Here is a 17,985-nt window from a genome sequence, read left to right as displayed (position 1 = left end):
AGTCAGGACCAGTGGCAGCAGGAACAGCCTGAAACTGGCCAACACAGGACTTCTGCATGTCCTCAGCCAAAGCTGGGTTGCATCCCAGCCTCCAGCAGCCGACAGCGATGAAACAGCCCGGCACGGCAAGAAGATGCTCTTGGGGGAGACGGGGAGAGCCCCAGGGTTAAGGAGGAAAGCAGCACACAACGGCGCTCGAGTTCGACGCACCCCAGCAGCTTCCAGCCACGCTGCTCATCTTCCCACCGTCCTCGAGGGAGCTCTGCCTCCAGAAGAAGAGCGTGGCAGAAGAAATCCGGCTAGAAAATGCTTTACAGCGCATTCCCAAGTGGCTGAGGAAGCCAGCGAGGGATTTGCCACCTGCAGATCAAAGCCGGCTTCAGAATCGCAGCAACTTCTGCTGCCAGTGGGTCACCAGCTGCATCACACGAGGCTTTGCTGCTGAAACCCGCCTGGGTCAGCTCTGTCTCTGGACAGTGGGAGAACTGCTGCTGCCATTCAAAGCCCTGTGAGAACAGTAAAGGGCATGTAAAGCACAAATACTTTATTAACTGACAGATCTGGAAACGACTGAAAAGATCCAGGGTTCACCGGGAAACACAGACTTTGCTCGACTCGGCTACAAAACTCGAGCTAAAGGGGAAACCGAAGAAGTCAGTGGGGCAAGCTGTGGTTGCCAGCTCCTCTGTATCTGGGCTCTCAAGAACTCACGGCACTGCTGCACACTTTGAAAAACCTTCATCGGATCAGGAGAAGGACACATTCTTCATACCAGTAACGTCGAACAAATTCTGCATGAATATTTCAGTGCAGCACTTTGTTCAAGAAGGGTGTCCATTGCTCCCCGAGGCGATGTGGTCTAGGCGAGGGCTGGAAAATTTACCTCAAGGTACAAAGAAAGAACGTAACAGATAAAAGAAACACACATCCATAATAGATGACGGCAAGATAAAACTTCCAAATGCTCTTCTGAATAAAACGACACAAACATCCAAGATATGCAGCTGAGGTCTAAAAGAACAAGCCCAGAGATGGCATCTGCTCCCATCCTGAAAAACAGCCCTGCAGGACAGGGCAGGGGATCCCCATAGTCCAGGGGCTCGTCTCCGCCAGCAGCAGGTGCTTAGGGAATGGCCTAAACCCAAATATGCCGTTATCCGCCCAGTCTGTGATCACCGACACATAATTACCACCCTACAAAAGACGTCTTTAAAAATGACTTCTTCCGCCAATTGTTAAAGAACACCAGGAGTCAGAGTTAAACTCTTTATTTACTTTGAAACATCGGTTTAAATTCTCAGTTACAAAGTCCAGTCTAGCAATAGCAAGCTGAAAGTACGTTTAACGGTTCTTTATTACACAGCCCTTTTTGTGACACACGAGATTGTTTGGTTTTACAAGGCACTGCAAGAACACACTGAGAAAAACAGAAGCCCCAACAGATTTAGAATCGTAGCTCCAAGAATCCTGATAAGCATGAGATTGGCAACACCTGAGGTACCCAGACAGACAACTGTTTATTTCACCACAATTAACGAACGGAGGACCCGAGAGGCTGAGTGATGCTGTAACATGCATAACGGAGTCCGAACGAAACACCTAACCATAAAGGAGAGACAGAAAAACCTTCACGAATTTGGCCAGCCTAACCGAGAGGGACAAGGAAGTAGCAAATACTCTTGTTTTTCCCTTTGTCAGGGCCGAGTGTGTGTCAGAAAAACCTCGAGAACTCAACTCAGTGCAGTTTCTGAAGAGCATCCTTGGACAAAGGGCATCCCGAACAAGTTCGGCAGTTTCTCCCAGTGCCGAACGCCCAGTCTTTCCACCCACCTTCTGTGCAAACGGCTCATCCGTCCCCATCACCACCACTCTGCTCCCCCAAGGTGAGCCCAGCACAGGACAAGGCACTCCCTGTTTAATCAAAGTAAACATTTGCGATTTAAGAAGCTGGTGCAATAGAAAACCTGAATATGTACTTAAGGAGCAGAGTTTTACTTAAGGGCAGTGTATAGTTTCATTTCCTATGTTTAATTCCTACCTACGGGGAGGCATTTTCTTCTCTACTTTGTCTTAAAATAGACTGAGCGGAAGCAGATCTCAGGTTCCAATTAATACGATGAAGAATTAACAATATCCTCAGCTTTGTTTCTGCTTTGGAGGTTTGGCAGAATATCACTTTCATCACATAAGACACTAACCAGACATGAATATAGGTGGGTTTTTTTAAGAAAAAGTGCACTTTATACTGCAAAACATTAGGGTTTCTGGTGCAAAAACAACAAATACATCTATGCCAGGATGCGTACTTATGGTATCAGCTAGGGGTATTTTATCCAAGCCAACAGATACGAAAGAAAGCCTTCGCAACTCTGAAATTTCTCTCATTAAAATATTATCAGATAGCATATTAACATAAGTAAAGGAGACAATACGAAGGAAGATACTTTGTGAAAGTATGTGCAAATTAACTGCCGGCAATTTTATTATCTGCACTGCGGGATGAAAATCTGAAAATCGTAATTAAAAAAACCCACACAAGCGTACTTTCTACGCCTGAACTTACTGGTTTCCAGCCAGCTTTCAAACTCTACCGCTCGCTCCTAAAGCGGCTCGGTGTCTGAGGATCAGCTGCGTGGCTACGAGTTAGAAACACACTACAAGATAAAAAAGATGCAGGAGTCACAGCAAGTCAAGCCACGAAAGAACGGGGTCAGGCCATAACGGCTGCTCTAGTCTAGCGCTAGCTCTTGCGCTTGCGGGGAATTACCAATTCAGGTCCTTTACGGTTTCCCTTTTTTGGTTTCAAGAAGCTCCTCCTACTGCAATTCCTCTTACACATTTCATAAGAAAGCCCGCGTGCCAGCTCAACGAATCACGCGCTCAAATCAAATGAAGGTTATTTGAGTATTAGAAGAAACTTCACTGGATTTTAACTTTTTTTAGCCTTTGCATTAAAAAAAAAATAACAACACTGGGAGTCTGTGCTGTCCATTTGCGAGTCTGCAGGCCTGGAAGCTCTTGGGCTTTTATTCCAGGCATGGCACTGCTTGACAGTGGCCCGGAATAATCCCCTTTGCCAGGCGACTGAGGCACTAAAAGGTTAAATATTGCCCGTGCAACCGGCAGAGCAGCGAGAGACACACTGGAGTTTGAATGCTACATCTAAGCCCGACTGTCTAGGTAAGGAAATACACATAGTAAGAGTTTCCTACCTGACTTACCACAGCACGGGCAGTACAAACCCTACAGAGATAAAGATAAGTTGACATATTAGATCAGAGCCCTGGTTCAACGAGTCCGTTTTCCTGCTGCGGGCAGCACCCGACGCGTCAGGCTACGCTTCACAACGCGAGGCTGCGAACGCCGCCTCAGTTTCTGCAAGGCGTCAGCCGGGAAGCATTTACCTCCAATTTACTCTAAGACACCTTGCCTTTGGATTTCCCTCCTCTTCGGGGTGAAAGCAGAGCAACCGGTTAGTTTTCACCAAGTCTTAAACTTTTGGACACCCTCAGTCAGGTCCCTCCTGGAAGGACTCTTGAAGCCCAGCAGTTCTCGGCTGCAGTCTCATGTCCCAACCACACTCAACACCTCTAACCATCTTCATGACCTTTTCATCCTTTCCCACCACTACCACGCTTAGGAGGAAGCAATCAGGTTGGGGAATACTCCAGATAAGCATAAACCGCTCTATATGATCTTACAGATTTTGATATCCTCTTCCAAAACCCGCCAAAACCCACCCCCCAAACAGCTCCAACACCTGGTTGAAGGTGTTTACCTTCAACCGGGATCATAAAAGCACAGAATATCTCGAGTCGGAAGAGACCCATAAGGATCATCAAGCTCCCTGCAAGTCTTTAAGGTAATTTTCAAGCTCAGAGTTTCTTTTTGCTGGGTTTTATAAAGCAGATTGCCAAGTTTCATTCAAAGGAAGTATCTCCTGACATCACAGTCGCCAAATTATGAAGGAGTTTACGAGTATCTGGAGTTCCTCAAAATCCTCCGCAGCATTTAATAACTGAAACAATTAAATTGTCATCACCAAACTTCACCAACACCTTAACCAGTTCCTCCTCCCAGCTGTTGGCAAGCAGATAAAATGACATCAGACCCGACACAGTGGAACCTCCCTAAATTCTCTCTTCTGCACAAAATATTCTCAGCCCCGTTTTTCTCCGTGAAGCGTATCCCCAGAGACAATTTTGCAGTCACAGGATTATAAAACTTCACCAGCTTTCACATTTTACAAATTGCAGGCACAGTAATTAACACTAAACCTGAATATCCTACACTTACGCGCTAGCACGGATTTTTTTGTGCGGCTGGCAACAGGTCTCCCAGTCAGTGCAAATTAGCAAATTCTATTTATTGATGATCTGGAAGAGAAAGCAGATAGTAAGCATGACACAAAACATCAGCTTTCTGAAGCTCTGCATCAGTTGGAAGTCGCATTTCCAAAGAAAATATGCACCTATTGGAAAAGCATTATGAATTAATGAATTTAACAAAAAACTTCAAAAAAACCAAAAGTATTTAATTTAGGTCAGATTAAATAAAATTAGTTTAATGCCACTTTTAAAAGTTTCACTATACAAAATTTCTCTACCACCAAGACACCCTTTACAAATACAATCTCTGAGGACTAATTCTCAAAAACCCAAAAAGATTATAAAATAAATTATGTTTTCTAAGAAACCGATCACATGGAAGCTTCACCAAAAAAAAACAGATTATGAGGAAGCACACAGCTCGAAGTGATGCTCAAAGCAACGTATTTCCAAAAATGAGATTTTTTTTTTTTTTTTTTTTTAACACTGACACGTAGAAAGTCAACCACTGCAGTCCTTAGACAAACAGCAGGCACAGAAACTGGCTCGAGATCTTCCCCTTGGACAGCAGAGATCACCCAAGAAAGAACATCCACAGATGTCGGGCAGGATGTAACTCCACAGGCAGAATAAGCCGGCGTGGAAAGCTGTTCTCCCCACGTCTGCCTTCCCTGACGGTGAATTTGGAGCCACATCCAGGGGTGATCTCCAAGGCTGCCCACTCGTACGCTCAAAGGAAGCGGAAATCTTCGAGAGACACGGACAGATAGGGCACATTCCGCTTCTTTATCATCATCTCAGAGACATTTATCATCACCAGAGCCCGACCTGCTCCCCCTGCTCTGCTCAAGGCGAGGGATGGCAGCAGACAAAGCTTCCCCTCGGCATCCGCGGGCATCGCGGCTCCAACCAGCCCTTCCTACGGCCGCCTCCATCCCACCACCATTTTTTTTTCTTTTGTTATCACCTCGCTAAACTGTTGAACTTCCCCTCCCGTTTCTTTCACATCTACATTACGTGTAAATTAAATAGCCTTACTGAAAATTACTTAAAATAATTGCTGAATTTAGCAGAATATGCGAATTACTCCTCTTTTAAAAGTTTAGCAGCTAAGATACACTGACAAAAACTTCTTACCAGATAAAGGAATCAACCTACAAGATAAGTAGCTCAACTATTTGCGAAAACTTGTCAAACCACAAATATTTAAACAAAATATTAAATATAATAAATTACTAATCAGAAAGCCCGCCTGCCTGCTGACAATCTGACAAGTGCTACGTTGTATTCGAATGCAAAAGAGAATATTTACTTTGAAGGCAAACTCTTTTGATCAGGAAAGCCTGTACAGTGAATACAGCGGTAATTTCCTCAGTAAACCAGAAGTCTATCCAAAAATCTTTGTCCACAGGTCCCCTCAGCAAAGTTATTACAACTGCAGAAGTCCCCGTCCTCGCTCAAGGGTTACACGGAGAAGTGGTATTTCCTTTGCCACCAGACTTCCACTGGCAAACAGCAAGTTAACGGCAGCTCTCACTGAGAGATACTATAGCAGAATCATTCACAATTAGAAAAATTAAAATAATGGTATTCTAAAACATTTCAAAATGTTGTTTTACATATATATATATATATTTGTAAAAGTATTAGAATCAAATCGCAGACCTCTCCATTTAAATGGCCCCTCAACGAGACCTACCGGTCACCAATTACCAATTTTGTGTCCGTTCCCACTGTAACGTCATCTGTCTCCACCTTTCGCTGGAGTCTCGTCATTTGGAAGCAAACCTACAAGCACCACTAGCGCCTACTGCTTTTGAAGTCCTGCTTAGAACCTGCAAGTACACTTCCCCAAATTAATTACTGGGAAAGTTCAGACTAGAAGCAGCACTTTGTACCCTCCCATTGGGAGGGGGACACTAATAAACCGTCCGGAATCCTCATTCTAAGCAAAATTCTTAGTTTTCAAATAATCGCCTCTGGTTTACAGACAGTGGGAAGAGGTTTAAGATTTTAGATTTGATTGGCAGAATGTCTTCGAATCCGCACTCTTGCATATTTATGCCTATAATAAATCAAGGTGGCAACTTAGAATTTAAGTTAAACATTACTCTTCTAACCTTTAAAAAGAATGGAAATTTATAACTAAGGAAGTTATAAATTACTCAACCTTCACCTTAAAAATAACAGCTAGCACCAAGTCTAGGATAAAGATCTCCTGCGGAGAAAGTGGCCTTTAGCAAAGCTATTTAACCGCTAATGATTTGCTTTATACACATACGAAACAATGTGTTTTGTACAGGAGGTATATGGTTGACTGGAGTGAGGAAGGTGGCATTGAGAGCGTAATAAAAAAGATATTTGGAAATATTTGGCGCAAGTTAGGCTCATACTGCGTACAAAATAAAAAAAAGCGCTATCTCCTGCTCCACAACAAAAGGAACCCAAAACACATCCCTTCTATCTGCAGCTACCAGTTAAACCAGTACATTACAGAGGACCCTACGGATATTTGGACAGCGTGGGGTGAGAAATCAGTGCCTAAAATATTTTTCCATCTCCGCAAAGCCATTTCAAAGACTCCTCGTCTCCAAGCGCTGTTTTACAAGAGACAAACCCACACCATTCCAACTCTTTTCAGTTGTACTTTTACAATACAACCTATAATCTGGGCCAGAGAGGATAAAAACCAAAAGCAAACCTTTCAACTTAAGAACTAGTCATTAGAAGACTGGGTTATCAATTCCCTGCACCTGAACGCCAAGTCCAGATGAGAAACTTTCCATCTGCGCTGTATTAGACCGGTCAGTAGCTGTCACTCAGCTGACAGATAAGCTCAGGATAAAGCACAGCACACACACTTCAGTCACTTCAGAAATGAGTAGTTGCAGGTGTTTTAAAGAAGAGATTTTGAATCCTTTGTTGCCTAGGCTGAAATGCACACATTTGACAAAAAACGTCAATTTCTAGAAGTAGATTTTTTCTTTTTGAAGTCTCCAATTCTGGGCCTGTAGGTTTCAGACCGTTTTTTCCCAGTACTTCAGTAGCAGGGAAAATTTTGGAAGTGCAATACTAGGATAGCTTCTGCCCACTTTCAGTGTTCATGCTGACAAGTGATTTTGTCTTCAGAATGCTCCAAAACATCAAGCATTTCTTCTATTATAGCCTGTAGTGCCCGACCCAGCTGTTCTGCGGTATACGGTTTTCCCAGCGGAGGCACGTGAACAAAAGCCGACCTCCCGCGGCTCTGGTATAAGGAAGTGTAGTAAGTGAAGTCACAGAGGTATCTGAAATACAAGAATAGAGCTTATTTAGCAACAAGTGACAAATACAGCATGCAAACGGCAGGACAGGATGAACAGTATATTCTTATCATTCAGCATTGCAGCAACATCCTGCAATAGAGAGGGGAAATCAAGCCAGGTATTGTGAGTCTATGCGATTGCTTTAATCAAGTCTAGGACAAAGAAACGTAAAAATTTTTTCCCCCCTAATGATTGGGTGACCACTGAAAAATAGATGGTATCGCCAGCCCCATGAGTAGTGAAAAGCGTATGAAACACATGGGCCTCATGAGTTGTGCACGAAGGCAACACGCATTGCGGTGTGAGTCTATTTTCCCCATCGATTGCTGGCACCCCATACCTGCCGGCATCCTTAGATATAGTGACCGTGACATCCAGCCCCAGTGCCGAGACTCTCTTGCAAACCGTGTCCATGTCAATAATGGAATCGATGCATTCTGGGCCACCTTCTATGCAACACTGAGAGCCCGGGCAGAAACGGCAGTTGTCTAAGCCTTTATAACCTACGTTATGGCCACACTTCTCCAGAGTTACAGTCGTAGCCATACCCGAAACACCTACGTGAACCACCAACTACAAGAGAAAAGAAACAAGTTAGATCAACCGAAACATAAACGGTGGAGAATCAACAGCCCGCTGTTCCCAGTTAAAGACTGACGGAGCTGTTACAGGAGTTCTTGCATGAATATCACCATAACGAGTCATTTTTTCAATGAACTCGTGGGTCCAGTACAGAACTATTCTTCTCGTTTTACCCCCTCCTGGCCTAAATTGTAATTTACTTGGGGTAAAAATGAACGTTGGCATGTTCACAGCCGAACACACCGCTGGAAGAGCCCAGGTGGCACAGACTAACTGTGAGCTGTCTAGACAGCCCTCTGCTGTGGCCTCTTCACACCGACTGCTCACATTAATTGGAGCGCTCTATTCTGAGCTATAAAATTCTACAAATTAACATGTTCTCATGACAAAAGAGGAAAAGAGTTAGCGAGGGACTACCTGTCTGCACATAGGTTAAAAATGGGACTTCACATTACGCTCATTGCTGTAAGCATGACAGATTTCAACCATTTGCCTTGTCTTTTCTCCTCCTCCCTTTACTCACTCACTTGAGGACTGTGCTTTTTCCATAATGCAGGAATGAGTCTTTGCACTGTCTGGTATTCAACTGGGACTTCATAGACGTGCAGATCCACATCATCTCGCAGTCCGAGTTTCTCCAACTCCTAAGAATATAAGGAAATAGACAAAACCAAGATGGTCAGACACAAGCTCAGCAAAGGAGATACTTCTGGAAAGTTTATTAGCAGAGGGAGTCTGCTGTGAGGGACTAACATCAGTTTAGCATTCCGGCTGTATAACCTTGTAAACAGCACTGTAAAAAACCAACATAACAGGGAACAACAAAGGCTTCTCTCCACCTGTGTTAACAGTCTTCACCCACAGGACCGTTTGTTTTGCTCTGATGTGTGTACGACAAAGAAATCAACATTTAACTGACAACAGTTATCAGCAACACCCACACACAAAAGAAAGGTTGGCTACATTATTTATAGAAGCGTATAGTCATATTCACTTCTTGAAAGAACTAGGTATTGTGTAGAAAAAGTAGAAATGAGAGGATTATATTCATCATGTAATTTGTTCTCTCTCAGGACTGCTGGCCTGGAGAGCCACATTCACGTTTGTTTCCAGATAGAGAGCTCTCAGGGTGAGGAGACAACACTACCAGGCTGCGATTCTGTGTCTGTGAGTCTCCACAAATATTAGCAAACACTCCTCATATGAGACCCTGGAGCACCACTGGCACACCCTCCTCAACATACTTGGTTTACTGTTATTTTGGCAGAATCCAGAAAACGATACAGCCTGTTTCCAAAATGTAGAACGGGTTTCCACCCCTAGCTTTACCGATACCTAATATATTGTACTTAATTTTGGAATATGAGCTGTTACCATTGACGTGGTTCAACTAATGCAGTAAACTATTTCTCCCTCTATAATGTTAACTAAAGCCATGCCCTGAAAACATCCCAAATATCCAGGCAATAAACTTAGCCAATTTCCTTTAAACCTTTTAAAACAAGTGTCAGTTAAATACCTTGGAAAGACTTGTTCAAAACCAGAGGGAAGAGAAAAGGTCTCTTCCCCCCCCCCCCCAGTATACAAGCACATTGTATCATCCCAACACTGTGAGCTGCCTCTACATACAGCCCATGGTGCTGGACACTTCTCCCTTGCTCTCCATTTCAACACCAGTTTGACCAGTAAGGCTTCATTTCAAGGCTGATTCAGTACTTCAGACTTTACCATTCTAGCCCAGAACAGGACTCCATCAGAAGTGGAAGCTTCCAGAGCCATCAAACCCAAACTTTCAAGAACTCAAGGAAAGGATACACCTGCATGGTCTGAAACCTCTGAAAAAAACCCACACGTTCTTAAGCAAAATCATCAGCTGAGCTCAAATCTAGGAGCCTTGTGCAAGTCTACCCCTGGAGGCACTTTTCCAGCAGCTGAAGCACCTTCAGGTATCGCATTTAATGAGTCCCAACAGCATCTATCTCAGATCACGTTTCCCTCCAATGAAGACAACATTTTTTGGCGCTCCTGAAAAACTTCACGGCTGCTTTTCAAGACTGATAAGTGACTGTACATGCCATAAAGCTAACGGCCTTAGTCAGAGTCCTGCTATAGCGCGCTCTGCTCTGGAAAGAAGCTACAAGTGCATCCTTCTCTCCGAAGACAGAAGGACTCACGTGCTCTTGCATCTCTATCGCAAGGCCCGTGTTTCAGTTAGAAGAACCAACTCCAGCTTCTCACAAGCTAACACACAGCAGCAGCTTGTCACCTGGTGCTGCTCTTCGCCTCTGAGATATATGTTGGTTGAAAAATGCAATCTTACTCGTGCCAAAAGCTCCAAATGATTACTTGTGCTAACATCAAAGGGGCTGCCTGCACAGCAACAAAATAACCCGCAACTCTCACATCCATAAACCGCTGTAGTTGTTCTCGTGGATCTGAGGTAGAAACAGCAATGTAAGAAGCCATCAAACTATCAAAGGACATCTTAAAATAGTCTTGAATTATTAAATTATCTAAATTATCTCCATTTCAGGTTCAGATTTGGTGATCAGAGCCAAGAGCTGCGCTTTCATGTGATTCTTAGGCTTTATTTTCCTGTGCACAGAGATTAGACTTGCAAACTTCAGGCTAAGGAGTGCAGACTGAGTAAGCTTCACTGAAAATAGCTAATTTCAAATCTTGTATTTCCCTAGGTTAAAAATTCTTCAAATTAAAGACAGTTGAAAGAAGAGGACAAGCTGAGGTTCTTGGACTCCCCCACTACAACCCTACCTCCTCTATATAAATGTGAGCAATATTTTAGTACCTTTTTTTTTCCTGGTAGTTCTCAGCATGACTCATTTCTTTGCTGAGGAAAAAAAAAACCCTTTCACACTTGTACAGACAGACCACGGAGAGTGTAACAAGATTTAAGATAACTAGAACACACAGCAAAGGCAAGAGTAAGACTTTCATGGACCAGCAGATATGAGCAACAACAATGATAAATCACTTGCTCTGGCTCCGAGGGCAAGCCTGATATTAAAGGCTTGCTGTATTGATTAGCGTCTGGCACACACAGACATTCATTACCAGAGATGGATGCTAAGTGATGTTTCATCACATCTTCTTTACACAAATCTGCCTTCAAAACCTTAGCTGGTTTATGTGGTGCGTTAATAAAGTTAAGTAGTTTACAAATGAGAGTATTCAAACACAAGTCGGTCTCTTCAGGAAGATCTCCAGAGCGTTAATTGGTAGGAATTCATCATCACTTCTCTAAAGAGCGTGAAACAGCTCCTAAAGATGAATTTGATCGTGGAAAGTTTTACCAGCTGCACAGAACGAGCATCTACAGCGAGCAAGAAACCTCGGGCCCTATGAACTACGCCATCTCAGTGACAGCTACCTTCTCCAAACACAGACGCCTTAAACCTTAGCTTTACAAATCCACAACTTTCTTTTAACCAAACACAGCGTTCGCGCGCTTCCATTCAATAATAAAGATGTACGCTGGCCCCCAGACAACTTATTACCCACAGCCTTGTATACCTGACAAATATAGAAAAACGAACATGTTTGACCGATTCCCTGACCCCTCAACAATGGTCGTCTTTGTGAGCCTTTAATATCCTTATCAGGTCTGTCTAGACACCCTGACAGCAATTGTCCTTAGTAATGTCAAAACGCACTCTGACCTCTCTCCTCCTCCTCCTCCGGCTCAGCCAGAAGCTCTTCGGGAGGTGGGGTGGGGGATGAAGGCAGGAGCCCATGAGCTTCACAGTCCACGGGGCACACCTGTGTCTACACCTAACTCACACCAGGGAGGCCAGAAAATGAACTGAGCAGAAAGCCCGTTTCAGTAACAACTTCTTGTCAGGAAGGTCCCTCCCAAGCAAAAACTGCAGCTGAAAAAAATTCCTCAAATGACATTTGAAAAAGATGAAAACACGGAACAGTAAATCCACAGTAACACAGAATATTTTTACTCTAAGCTTCGGAAAAGAAAGCAGAAGTTATTCTTCCCTCTGAATTTATAGGAAATCTCTCCCCCATGTGTAAAAGTCTCCAAACGTTTCATCTTCACGTTATTAGATTGCTACTACCACTATTTAAGGTACCCGATATGTTAACTACGTGTAAAAGTCATTTAGCTTTCAAAAACATGCAGCGGTACTAGAAATTCACTGCATTCAGAGGGAAAAGACACATCGTATCCGTCTTCTATATAAGAAGCCAAATAAACCCAAAAAGAGGACTGGAAAGAAAAGCAGAGAATTTTGTCCTCGGGGTGCAGGATAATAAAAGATGTAATAAACCAGAACTAGCTTAGCCCTAAAGCTAGGAAGGATTTACAAAGATTGTTTAATTGATTTTTCTTCTATTAAAATGCAGATCACACCGTCTGGGATTCAGAAACTCAGACACGCCTTTGTGTCCACTCAGCTCCATGAAGTCCCCTGTCTGAAACTTGCACAATGCCCAACTCGCATGTGCTCAAAGACATGCTGTTCCTTTTTGTCTGGGCCTCTCAGGGCTGAGACAGGATAAGGAAAGGCAAATCCTCCCCGCTGCCCCAAAGTTTATGTTTTTAGTTAGAAGGCAGCGCCAGCTATTAAACAGGACTGGGAGGAAGATGGGCTCCAACGCAGCAGATCGCACGCCACCAACTCTACTTTTATGCTCCCAAAACACCCCCCAAGCCCATAAAATGAACTTAAAATGCAAGTGATTACTTCATCTATCAGCCACACAGCTGAGCGGCCATCAGTGCCTCGAGCTGCCGGGCTGAAGGAACGACACGCCATTTCTCTTTATAGGAATTAATACACTAGGTTTGTTTTTGTAAGCAGCATCAGAACACCCACCGCTCTTCCTGTCCCAGAAGCACAATACACTTTTGTCTATCTTCTCTAGAATAAAAGTAGCTTGTTTACAATAACTGACATTACACAAGAACAAACCAAATCAATTAGCCCCACTAGGAAATTTCAGTAACGTGCAATTATTTTCTTTCCACATACACAGCTCGCATTTTCCCCCAAACTTAAACTGAGCAAACCTTAACTCAAATAAATTCATTTCCAAAAGGGTCTTGTAGGCAAAGGTTTCGTCTTCTCATACCAGCCAACACATTAGACATCTGGACATTAGTAGACTGTAATTGATTAGAGTTTGTGATTTAATTTAAAAGCATTCTAAAGAAGATATTAATCTCAGAGCTCTGAAGGGAAGAGAGATGTGTTGGGGAGAAAAATAGATTTAATTCCCTGGGCAACTGTACTAAAAGGTACCCTTGAATTCCCAGTAGCTTTGTCATAAACCACATCCAGAAGTGACAAATAAGGAAGAAGTGGGATAATGTGGCAGCACTGTCCCTAGCTAATGCTTTTACAGCAAGCAGCCTTAATTCCTTAGTTCAGCTGGACATCTAGCAAGAGTTTGATTTCTTCCTCTTGCCTCATTTGTGAATATATCAGTGCGTTACACAGACGAACACGTTCATGCAAATATGCAGCTACAAGTGGCATAAACTTGATTTGTTTGAGGGTGCAGGATCTGCTCGAGTAACGATCCTCCGCAAGCACTCCTGTCTCCAGCAAGGTCCAACTCCGTCAGCCAAGCACCACTCGCTGCGGCTTCTCAGCAGAGGGGAGGCTGGCTCCGGAGCAACGAACACAGCCTGATCCCCCCACGGCTCCTGATCCACCCGCCACAGCCCCGCCACTGAAAACAGGCAGCCGCAGAAGGAATTGAGGGAAAAAAGCAGCATCTGCTTTGCTTTGGAGTCACAAGCCTGACATTCAGACCCATGTTGGACACCTCTACAGTACTCCACAAAACTACCAGGTGGAAGTCTCATTACAGAGGAGACTCAGCTTAAAGGTTAACCAACTCGCCCAGATTCAAGCTAGAGCCGAGAGAAAACATTAAAATTCTTCTGGGTTTGTTTGTTTATTTATTTTGAATTCTCTGCGGCAGAGGAAGATTCCAGGCTCCCTGCCCCATTTAACATCTTTCAAACCTAGGGAGTTAGCCGATGAATTCCTTACTTGCCTCAGCTACATTAACTCAATCTCATTAATTTCTACTAGCTAAGGGATTGTTTTCTGAGAAGTGAATAAAACATTATCCAGCTGACCATCTGGATATCTGGAGCAAGCTGGTCTCAGTTAAAAACTGGGAACAAGTTACAAAAGAGCTGCAAACTAAAATTTGTACGGATACATTATCAGCACAACGTTCTGTTTTAACTTGTTAAGAACGAAGTTATAATGTTACCTGAACTGCAATCCAACTGGCGTTAACAGCGTGCTCTCCGAACGGACCAAACCCTGGAAGAGGAGGAAAAATCCACAGTGATGAAGTCATCCTTACAGGTTTGACTAAAGTTGCAAAGCGGTCTGCACTTTTCTGGTTTATATATCCTGAAAGAAAACCCACTTCTAATGCCCAATCCTTATTTACTTTACATCCAAGTATTAAATAAGAGACCTTCACAGAAATGTTTGAACTATGCACCTTTTACCGTGAAGGAAAACAATAACTTGCCTCAAGAAAAACTCTTTTTTCCCCAACGGACACTGGGGAAACGTATTTTTTTCCTTCCTGACCAGGTTAGAAAAACTTGTTATTAACAGATAAGTTGACCAATGTCATGATTGGATTTTCTATTCCTGATGTTTTAGCCCACAGCAAATGCTTCCACAAAGGAGGGCAAGCCTGTCTCAAATATTTCTTCTCTTTTCAGGTCTTCACCAAGATCTCTGTTAGCATTAGTTAGACCTTACCAGGAAATAAACAAAATGCTGCTGACAACCCACCTACAGCAAGCAGCTAAGGTTATGATAGCATTATCAAAAATACTTACTCACCACGTCTAAATTTCCTACTGAATAACTTAGAGTTAACTAGTAATCCATAACATCTTTTCCTGAGCAAGCACACAAAGGTTGGGCAATTTATCTGGGTGCAACGTCAATATGCTTTAATTTAAAATGTCAGGGTTACCTTATGAGCCTAATGCAATTAGGAGACATAAATTTTCTCTAACTCTTGAAAGGATTTGAGAGCGACTACAAATATTATATGACACGTTAATGGAAACGTTCTGTTTGCTATCAACAGTAAGTCCAAGGTTATACTGCACACGACGACGTGAGGAATTTGCACAGTGCAGGTGGACTCGTCCACACTGATGGATTTCTCACAATCTACCCAATGTCGATATCTTCCCATAATAAATCTCTAGAAGTTTTCCACAAAATCAAAATGTAGATGTGTTTTCTTGGGAGCAAACCTCCAATGCTACTAAGATAATCTACAACGGCAGCACGGACCAATAAGTCGAATAATCCAAAGCATTTTTGGTTGTTTCTGCAAATCAGGGATGTCCTACAAGACTCTCTGGAAACAATCGTGACCTGCTAGGTGTCATTCCTAAAGAAACCGTAATAGTCTTACAAAAGAAAGAAAGTACATCTATTTCTTTTTAACAATTCAGACACCGGAAGACTGAAATTCTACAGGTGCCCACACACGTAACCCTCTCACTCTGAAGCCAAAAGCAAAGTGGCACAAATACAACTGCGGGCTATTTCTCCTCTGACTCATCTCCTGTGTAGATCCCTCATGTTATCTCTTTCGCAGAAGATAAGCAACTTTGTCGGTAGCATCAAACTCCACCGAGCATGCCCAGGAGTTCCTCTGCATCCACAATAGGGCCCTCCAAGGCTCATTAGCAGTAAACCAGCTGCAGAGATCTTTATGGGATTATCTCCTTACACAGTTCTAAAAAAGAAGTTGGACACAAATAATACTTATCCCCAGCGAGCACATGCTTGTAACTGAACGGGAACATCATGCCACTGCTAGTTTTAAAAAGGAATTTAGCGTGATGTTGACGACAGGTTATCAAATATGGGTAGACCTGACAAGATAACCACTGCATTTCAGAAACAAACTTCCCTGAAAACAGGGGCAAAAAAGAGAGGAAAAGTATTGCAAGCAGCAGATTATCTACTGAGGCAAGTTTTCTGTTTAGTCACTGCCAAGTGCGGCCACTCAGCAATAGATACGGGTTTCGGAAAGCCAGAATTTGCCACCTGCTTCCTCGCTCTCTGCGACTGTTCTCTGCAAAGACACTTGCCTCCAATTAAAACCGCTCCAGCGCATCGACGACAACGAACCCCTCGCCCCCGCACTCGCTATTCAAACGGCCTCAACTTCAGCTGCTGGGGGGAGACCTGAATAGTTTCACCAAGTTCCCCATTTGTCACAGAACTGCCTTCCCCACAAATCAAGCCGGCCGGCCTTTGTACCCGGGGGAAAGGAGCCTGACAAGCTCTCGCCTGCGATGCCGGGGCCTCTCATTCCCTCGCTTATTCTTCCCTGAGGCGCTTCTGCCGTGCTGCGTGGGTTATTTGATAACAGCTTCGACACCTTGATGGCTCAGGATGGGGTGGTCAGCGAGTAAATGTCCCCCCCTCCATGCTCTGAGTGCTTTTCCACTCCTTGGGAGATTCAGTCCCCTTCTTTCCCCAACCAGCAAACCCCTGGGGAGGATCAGGGATGGAAGAAGGGCTTCCCAAAGCCCCCCTGCCTGGCCACGGGTTAGGAAAGCCGCCGCAAAGCCCCTCACCAAACAACGTATCCCCCCAGCTCCTGACACTCCTCATCACAACAGCCCCCCCACCCTCTTCCCCAAAGCCCCCCAGTCCCTACCCTCCATAGCCACGGCTCCCGCTTATCACCCCACACAGGGAACAGGTCCCCCAGGGTACAGCTCCCTCATCCATCCCCTCCTCAGTCGCCCCCTGACGGGACAGCATCCCCCCCTCCAGCTCCTGGCCGTCTCCCCTGTCACTCCCCTCGGGGAAGGGGTCCCTTGCACAGACACCCCCTCAGCAAGCTGCTGCCACCCCCCGCCTCGCCTCAGGGAAGGGGTCTCACATCTAACCTCCCCCCCTCAGGGAAGGGGTCCCTGGGACAGACACCCCCCCTTCCCAAGCTCCTGCCCTCCCTCCACTCACCTCAGGAAAGGGGTCCCCCACCCACCCCCCTCCTTCCAGCTCCTGGCCGCTACCCCCACCACACTCACCTCAGGGAAGGGGTCCCTGGGACAGCACAACTCCCCCCCTCAGCTCCTGGCCACCCCCCCCTCCTCACTTCAGGGAAAGGGTCCCCCATCTACGCCCCGTCCTCCAACTCCTGGACATTCCCCCCACACGCTCACCTCAGGTAAGGCGTCCCCTATCTACACCCCCCTAGTCCCTGGTCATCCCGCCCCCCCAAGTCACCTCAGGGATGGGGTCCCCGGGACAGCACAAACCCCGACTCAGCTCCCGGCCACCTTCACCACAGGGAAAGGGTCCCCCACCTACATCCCCCCCAGCTCCTTGTCACCCCCCCTCACTCACCTCAGGGAAAAGGTTCCCACATCTACCCCCCCACACACACTGCCCGCATTCTCCCCCTTACCGCCCCCCGGCAGGACAGCCGCCCCCTCAGTATCCCCCCGGGACAGCCACCTCCCCCCGCCGCCCCGTACCCGTCACCACCACCGCCCGCCGCGGCTTCTCCATCGCGGCTCCGTCCCGTCCCGCTGCCGCCGCCCCGCACTGAGCGCGCGGCCCCGCCCCGCCACCGAGTGCGCTCCGCCCCGCCGCCTAGAGCGGCCCCCGACACCACCGAGCGCGCTCCGCCCCGCCGCCTAGAGCGGCCCCCGCGCGGCCATAAAGCACACTCCGCCCAGCTGCACAGAGCGGCATGCACCCGCCGCTTCCGTCGCC

The 17,985-nt window shown here is 45.4% G+C and overlaps 1 protein-coding gene across 1 annotated transcript; it reads right to left on the bottom strand.

Annotated features, from left to right (window-relative positions):
* Nucleotides 1–1,252: 1,252 nt before the first annotated feature.
* PGPEP1 (pyroglutamyl-peptidase I) lies at nt 1,253–17,827 on the bottom strand. The gene is made up of 5 exons (XM_054182205.1): nt 17,745–17,827; nt 14,477–14,529; nt 8,743–8,859; nt 7,974–8,206; nt 1,253–7,615 (listed from the first exon to the last, which is right to left on the bottom strand). The coding sequence occupies exons 1-5, from the start codon at nt 17,776–17,778 to the stop codon at nt 7,423–7,425; spliced, it is 630 nt and encodes a 209-aa protein (XP_054038180.1). The 5' UTR covers nt 17,779–17,827; the 3' UTR covers nt 1,253–7,422.
* Nucleotides 17,828–17,985: the final 158 nt, after the last annotated feature.

The sequence above is a fragment of the Rissa tridactyla genome, chromosome 22 (assembly GCF_028500815.1).
Source record: "Rissa tridactyla isolate bRisTri1 chromosome 22, bRisTri1.patW.cur.20221130, whole genome shotgun sequence".
Lineage (NCBI taxonomy): Eukaryota > Metazoa > Chordata > Aves > Charadriiformes > Laridae > Rissa > Rissa tridactyla.
The sequence above is the reverse complement of the archived record's forward strand: the minus strand, read 5'-3'. Positions and strand labels throughout refer to the sequence as shown.

Coding starts and splice junctions, on each gene's coding strand:
- PGPEP1 (XM_054182205.1), bottom strand. CDS start 17,778: ATGGAGAAGCCGCGGCGGGCGGTGGTGGTGACGG. Junction 14,530..17,744: donor GCGGGCGGTGGTGGTGACGG/GTACGGGGCGGC, acceptor CTCCTCTTCCAG/GGTTTGGTCCGTTCGGAGAG. Junction 7,616..7,973: donor ATATCTAAGGATGCCGGCAG/GTATGGGGTGCC, acceptor CTTGTATTTCAG/ATACCTCTGTGACTTCACTT.